Source organism: Corythoichthys intestinalis, chromosome 17 (genome assembly GCF_030265065.1).
Source record: "Corythoichthys intestinalis isolate RoL2023-P3 chromosome 17, ASM3026506v1, whole genome shotgun sequence".
NCBI lineage: Eukaryota > Metazoa > Chordata > Actinopteri > Syngnathiformes > Syngnathidae > Corythoichthys > Corythoichthys intestinalis.
This window is the reverse complement of record NC_080411.1, coordinates 30580433-30588252: the sequence shown is the minus strand read 5'-3', so window position 1 is coordinate 30588252 and position 7820 is coordinate 30580433. Positions and strand designations below refer to the sequence as shown.

Below are 7820 nucleotides of genomic sequence, written 5' to 3'. Positions count from 1 at the left end.
ATATATATATATATATATATATATATATGGTTGGAAGTGGAATTTTTTGATCAGCGACCAGCTAGTAGCTACAATGTGCCAGTGTGGATCTACCACGCCATACGACTTAAATCGAAACTAGGAGCAGACAATAAGTTAAGGATGTGCTTTAAACCTAAGGATCCACCTATAAGATTAAATGTTTGTTCTTATCACTTTGTTGATCATTTGTGGACAAAATTATAGCAACCTGTGTTAATGTGAGGTGTAGATTGATAGGCCGGCCACTTGAGTGACCAAAATGAGGTCAAATCACAAAAAATATTACAGCTGCCGAATGCAGAAGGGGTGACACGGATTTTGTTGTTATAAGGAAATGCTACAATGTATGTACATATAAAACAAATAGTATGTCATTCTTTTCTATTGCAGATATTGATTGCAATAAAACTTTTGGACATTATGATTCCATTTCTTGTTTTATTTAAAACAATTGGTGCATGTGCAAAACAGGTGACTAAATCACAATTTATAAAATTATTAGAAAAATATTAACGAAGTTGGAGCAAAAGTCGAGCCTTTCATCATCAAAGTAGAATGCACGTAGTCTCGATATATGTCCACCAACGTACAGTAAGTGTTGTGAGGCACATCAAGTTGTCTTCCCTTGCCTAACAGTGTTTTCAACCTGTAAAGAAACGAACAAAAAACTTGTAACATTTGCATTCATGTGTTTACAAAATTGTGCCATCCTACACGTACTGATTAGCAACAGGCTAACAGCAGATAGCATGTGTTATATCCACAGCAGTACAGTTGTTGTAGTAAATAATGTTAAACATCATCACAATTAGAATAATCATAGTAACAACAATATCAAAGACAAGACGTTTCACGTGCAAGATTTTAGCTTGAGTATTTTTTGAGACACATGAAAATGCAGGAATAGGAAGAACATACTGTCCATAACACAGCGGAAACAGGGCTACATAAACACCCGGTCTTTGTAGTGGCAAGGGCTTGGTTCCACATCTGCCTTCATGAACATGTTGTCCTCCCATGTTGTGATGATGGCAAATAGAGTCGGCATTTCCAAATTGTCTTATTTGAGGGATTTTGATGAGTAATGTTACCCCAGCTCCACAGTTGTTTTGCATGGAGAAAGTGTAAAACGGAAGTCATTGAGCAGAAATGAAGTAAAGCGGAAGTACCTCGGAAACTTGTCTACACATCATGAAATGGTCGCTAACCAATCACAGGACACATATTGACAAACAGGTATTTACAATCACACCGATTGACAATTCGGAATCTTCAATTTACCAAAGCTGACCTTTATTTGGACTGGTTGTCGTTCAATAATAAAGCATACTGACAATTGAGAATTTATTAGTCTTCAATAAAGCCAACATGCTTTTGAATTGTGGGATAAAGGAAGAATACCCAAAGAAACTGCAAGCAAGCACAAGTAGAAATGACGAAATCCAGAGAAAGGCAAGATCGTCACTGAACCTCAGGACTTTTAGGCAAACGTGCTGGTATATGATGCTGCTTTTGTTAGTTTGGTGCTGCAGAAATGTTGTAAATAGTTTTCACTGTGCTGCGTGAGCGAGTGAGCTGCTGTTATATAACCCAAAGAAACTATGTGACGGAAAGAGGAGCGAGGTCAAAGCGAGATGGCTCATCTCTGACACTCGGTCGTGCTATCCTCTTCTGCTGTCATGCCCATGCAGACACACTACTGTCTAATAGGGTGAAATGATCATGCGCATTTTTTTCTCGCCAAAATGTCAATGGAGTAACAGTGGCATGACAAGTTTTATGCCACACAGATAGAAGACCAGGAGCAACCACACACACTTAAGTTTGTACACAGTGAATTAGGACACACATACTTATTTATGACATCTTTATTAAGCATCATATGATCATGTATGGTTACTACTCTTATAGTGTGCGATGTACTTTAAATAATCAAAACAAGTGCCTAAATTTAGCCATACTATACGAGGGTGTCCTCCATTTAACTCTTTGTTGACTATACAGACAATTTACGATTGGCTACCCCAACTCCTTTCCTTGGAAATCATGTAACGAAAAAACATTCCTGACACACCCCAAAATCTAGTATATTTGCTCCGGTCCATCTTTAAAAGACATCTGATAATCGGGCCTTTGCAGACTTTGATCAGAAGTGAAGGAAAATGGCTGAATTCTAGTGATGTGTGTCTGCCAGAGATTGCTAAATGTTCCTCCTTGCTTGTATGATTTAGATTTCCACTCTTGTTAACAACAATCTACAGTAGATACCCTCGTTACATCTTGTTTGCCCTGTTTCTCTTTTTCGCGGCGTCAGTGTGCATCTGACAAGGGATTTGAGATTTGCTTGTTCAAGACTTGCATCCATAAGACAGCGAGAGAGAGAGCGCAAGATAGAGGGAATGTTCAAAAACCTTGACATCATGGAGATGCTTAACAGGATTTGAGTGACTGCAACAGCAGAACAAGAGCAATAGTGAGGCAGAAAAAGGACATTAGAATTGAAGCCAAAACATTTTTTCCGATTTACATTTGGAAACGGTGTTTGTCATGGCACCATCATAAGTTAGCGATTTAGCATGTTCTTGGGAGTATTAAAGCATGATCTTTGATCGCAGCGTTCACTACTCATGAAAATCAGTTTTGTTTGCAGTACAGACAGACTGTTAATCGGGTCGAATTTGAGAATTTTTCCCCTCGTTGTGCTCAGTCTCTACTGATTTTTTTAACCATATTCACGTTGACAAATTTGTATGTGGTCAACATACTATTAGAACATTAGAAGCACACATGCCAATTCTTTCTCATAGTGTGTGGGGTTCTCTAACTCTTTTAAATAAAACGATGAGAGCGAGGTACACACACGTCAATAATTGGGGTGATTTTTAGCATTTTTCCCTCTTTCTGATCAAAACAAGGACAGCCCAGATTGTCAACGTAGCCTGAGCAATTACCCTGTTCTGTAGTTTAAGAATTGACATGGGAAAACAGTCGGGGATGATACATTTCAACTTTCTGGACTGCAAATCCACAGACACACACACACACATGCCAATTCTTTTCTCATAGTGTGTGGGTCTCTAACTTTTTCAAATAAAACAATGAAAGCAATGTACACACACATCAGTAATTGGGTTCATTTTGAGCATTTTTCCTCTTTCTGATCAAAATAAGGACAGCCCAGATTGTCAAGGTAGCCTGGACAATTACCCTGTGGTGTAGTTCAAGAATCAACTCAGGAAAACGGTCGGGGATGACACATTTCAACTTTCTGGACAGCAAATCATTAAAGGACAGACAAAACCTGAAACCAGAAATGACCTTCATGTGAAAGGTGGTTGCCCAAAGTATTGAAGTTTGCAAATCGTGAATCTTTTCAACTTCTTATGATGGAGAGACGAATGTTTAAACACAAAAAATGACAGACGAAAAGCAGTGCATTACAATTATGAGGGAAAAAAATAGAAAAAGTACATTTGAAGGAATGGCTGCAGCAATTTCAGGCAGCAACTTTCTTGACGTATTGGCTTTTATTTCCATTTTTCTCAACTATCACACATCAGAAATTTTTTTTTTTAATGTTTTTCATTTCAATAAATCAATATTTCTTTCCACTGGCATGCACATGATCTTTCCGTTTAAATGTGTGGTCACTAGTCAAATTCGACTACCAAAACAACACTGTAGATGTACCCCAATTTACTCTCACTCTCAGGTCGTAGTGATTTGAAATTGCACTTGCAAATAAAACTGATGACCACCAAAATGATCCAATAAAATTCTTGATTTAAAAAAAAAAAAAAACTATTTAATGTGACCTTTTTTTTTTTTTTTTTTTTTTTTTTACACATTACGGTATTTGTTGATAATCTGTTGTTTTATCAAGTTTGTAAGACAATTTTGGTTGAGAATTCCCACCCATACTGTCCTTTTTCAAGCTATTTTAATTGATGACTGAGTATGTTGGTGAACAAGTGTTAATATTAAAACCTCTCACACATAATAAGAATATCATGCATAATAAGATCTAGTGCGGTCACACTGTCAGCAATTGGACATCTGCTCATTTGCAGAGCGGTTTAACTTCAAAAAATGATTTCAATCAAATCACAAACTAAATATAGTAGACAACAAACCTCAAACAGGTGACAAACTCATTTTGACCAATCTTATGGAGAAAAAAAAATGAATTCCTAGCAATGTCATCTTTAAGATGATAATAATGTCCATGATTATAAATGATCACCGATTTTTACCCAACCCCCCATTTAATTGAGTAAACACTTAGTGATACTGCAGTAAAAACTAGCCAACAAACACATCTCAAAAATGTAATACCAGATCATAAGCTTAACGTCGGATCTCTGCTAAAGAGCCATACTAAACCACGAATATCCTTGAATCAGATTATTCTCATGTTATTGATGGTTTTAAGTCTGAAAGCTCATTTTGTCCATGCAAATATGAGTACTGTATATTATCTAATAGGTTCAGTTGATACATCATACAAATAACATTTAGTATAGTAAAAATATAAATATATAAACACATATTTAATATAAAATATAGAACACATAGAATAACAAGAACCTGTCATTGGGAAAAGTAGGGATTTATGCATAGTTCCCATGATGTCCAGACCTGATGTGGAAAATTTGTTCTCAAGCTTTTATTAATGAGCTGAATAAGTGAGAAATATAGAAGGACCAGGCAATTTTGCAAAATGTCTCTTTTCATTTGGGAATTCAAAATTGAAAATTTCAGATTTTGGAAAATTTGAATTTTAATCAATGTGATAGGATTCCATAATCTGCGGAAACATGGTCATGATTTAAGAAAAAAATGTTGTTTGGCACCTTTAGATGTTTCATTCTTGTTTTATTATTCATATTCATACACTTATATGATAGCTATGACAGTTTTACTGCAAAGTATATACTTTCTTTTAAATATATTTCATATGGCAAAAAACATTACATTGGTACCTCGACATACAAACACCTCAACATACGATCCTTTCGTCATCCGACATAAAATATGACTCGTCCATTTGTCTCGACATATGCCAACACGCTCGAAATACGACGATTTACAACAGGGTCGCAATTTCATTGTTTTCCTGCATGACGGCAGCACAGCGGATGTTCTTGTGGGATAAATCAACATCCCAAAACAGGTTCCACTGTATAACATTAAAAGGCTTTCATTCCATCACATCGCCATATTTTGTCTTCCGAGTCCCTGATGGTTCTTCTGTTTTAGGCACTAAAAGACAAAAGTAAACAATCATATAAGTATTCATATAACCAACCAACTTATTGGTCCACTGGGTAGCACATATGGCATATTCTGACTGGATATTTATGACAGCGATTATAGACGTTTTCACACGAGGACCATTCTGCAGTTCTTGTAACCTTTTGGGGCCAATGAAATCATTTGCTGTGTTTAGCACAATTTTGTTTTTTGTAAACACAAACTGTCTCTGACATGATTTTTATCCCATACAAGTCAGACCAAAAAATACTGCATGTCTCTTTTATGTCAGACATACAAGTGGAACATACATTTGCCTAAGAGACTCACCATGTGGTGGTGACCTATCCGGAACTTTGCCAGTTTCAAGTAGTAACCACAGGTCGGAGCATTTTTGCGTTTCCCAACTTGTCACTGCATAGCTGCCCATCGATGACGCCACTAAAAGGGACAACAGTTGGACCCCTCTTAGAGAGAAGAGGGGAATAAAACTTCCTCACCAATGGAAATGAGCAGGTTCCACTGCAGAGGATAAGGAAGTCTCTTCTGTAGAACCTTTTGAAGCGCAAAAAGGCCAATGGCACCTGTAAGAGAGAGTTGTTATAAAAGGATATCGAATAACTATGATAACATGGCAGATGCTTCTAATTTTCAATAATAGGGACAGATTACCGTATTTTTCGGACTATAAGTCGCACCAGCCAAAAAAATGCGCAATGAAAAGGAAAAAAACATATAAGTCGCACCGGAGTATAAGTAGCATTTTTAGGGGGAAAATTTACTTTATAGAGTCCCCAAGAACAGACATGTCATCTTGAAAGGCAATTTAAAATACAATAGAGAACAACAGGCTGAATAGGCTCAACCCTCCCACATCGGTTGTTGCTCAGTGTGAGTGTGTCACCTGTGTATGTCTATGGCTGGAGAAGGTGAAACTCCTAAACTTTTTACCCCCCATCGAAGAAAACGAAATCGCTGGTATGTGAATACTTCGGCTACAGAAGAGTTACAGACGGCTGGGGCTTAGAGGAGGAGAGCCAACCGACATGTAAAATATGTTTGCGGAGGGTGGCTGCCGAGGAGGCACTACCTCCAATATGATTTCGCATTGACACAATTAAAGGTTGGTAAACACTGTCATGAATGTTTCCCACCAGAGTTATTTTCCCTCTGGCAACTGTCAGTGTTGAGAAAGAAAGTGTGTCTATAATTTACAGTAAACATGATACAAGTCATGCACACATGCTTTTTATGGAAAACAATTCAATTATTTTTGTTCTGATGGTAATAATATTGAGCTGTGGCCCTCGGGTTTAGGCTCACCTAAAGGGCTGAATTTATTTTTATTTCATTTAGAATATTTTGTTCTTTTTTAATATATCTTAACAATATACTTATGTTCCAATTTTACAATATGTTTTGAAAAAAATCAAATCCTGTTTAATGGAAAAAGTTTTTTTTTGTTTTGTTTTTTTTTAACCCAGATATCTGAAAGTAAGACATTTTAGAGCTGCAATTGCAATTGATCCCGTGAAATTTTGGCTTAAGGTTATCATACCGTCAGAATATCATACTGGCACATGCCTAATACAGACTCAATTCAACCTTGAAGAGAGATAACTACAACTTGTTAAGTTACGACAATTCAGGAGTCTTGCATGCATTCGTGATAATACAAATAATAAATGCCATTTGCCCTTCTTTCTGTCAAACATGCCTGAAGGTTATTCTGCCCTCATGTGGAAGATACAAGGTTCATCTTGAAATTTTAATCTATAATATTAAAAAGAGGTTGTCATAAACCTGTCTTTCGAGGACAATATATTTAAAAAAAATCTACTTACAAATAAACCAACAATAAATAAATAAATGAAACAAGGGTTTAGGGTTATGTGTATTACTGTAAGTGGTGAAAATACACGTTTGGCGTACCAAGGACAAAGGTTCCACTTCCCTTCATGAAGGCGTGGGATTGGCAAGCGGCATAACTTTCTAAACCCTGAAAGACAAAATAACCAATGGATAAAGCCATATTTTCAATTGTATTTTACATTACATTAAGTGGAAAATTAAACAAACGGGAACAACACGCTAAATTGTAAAAAGCTCACCGGGTGTTTGGCTACCAACTCATCGTCAACTCGAGTGAGACCAAGATTCACCATTGTCGTTGGTTAAAATCTAGTGCGTAAGAAATAATAACTGAACAATATATGGGATTTTGCTACCATTACCGTACAGCGCCCGGATGTCGGACACTTAAACAGAGGGTGACCAAAACTAGGGCGAAGCTTAATGGCTGGAGGTGGTATTGCATCTCTCCGCAAATTGAATGAATGATGAACTTCATTGCATTTCAAACACATGATGATGGAGATCAATAACACAAAAACAAAACAGACAAATTGAGAACGAAAACATAAGAGAAACACACTTTTATATTGATAAAAATGCTAGTGGCCCCACAGTTTAAAGTAAACCCAATAAAATGTGATTTACATTTTTTTTTAAGTTTTTTTTTTTTTTTCAAACGCACGTTTTATCAT

The 7820-nt window shown here is 36.6% G+C and overlaps 1 protein-coding gene across 1 annotated transcript; it reads right to left on the bottom strand.

Annotated features, from left to right (window-relative positions):
- Positions 1–3877: 3877 nt before the first annotated feature.
- On the bottom strand, positions 3878–7538 carry tmem141 (transmembrane protein 141). Its single transcript, XM_057819193.1, has 5 exons — positions 7386–7538; positions 7207–7273; positions 5775–5858; positions 5605–5715; positions 3878–5283 (listed from the first exon to the last, which is right to left on the bottom strand). Exons 1-5 carry the CDS (start codon positions 7437–7439, stop codon positions 5222–5224), a joined length of 378 nt encoding a protein of 125 aa, XP_057675176.1. The 5' UTR covers positions 7440–7538; the 3' UTR covers positions 3878–5221.
- Between the last annotated feature and the right edge of the window lie 282 nt (positions 7539–7820).

What these genes read in the sequence shown, in the direction of transcription:
- tmem141 (XM_057819193.1), bottom strand. Translation starts at nt 7,439, where the DNA reads ATGGTGAATCTTGGTCTCACTCGAGTTGACGATGAGTTGGTAGCCAAA. An exon ending in AAGTGGAACCTTTGTCCTTG is followed by an intron (nt 5,859 to 7,206) that starts GTACGCCAAACG and finishes TCTCTCTTACAG; the next exon opens with GTGCCATTGGCCTTTTTGCG. An exon ending in GAACCTGCTCATTTCCATTG is followed by an intron (nt 5,716 to 5,774) that starts GTGAGGAAGTTT and finishes TGTCCCTTTTAG; the next exon opens with TGGCGTCATCGATGGGCAGC.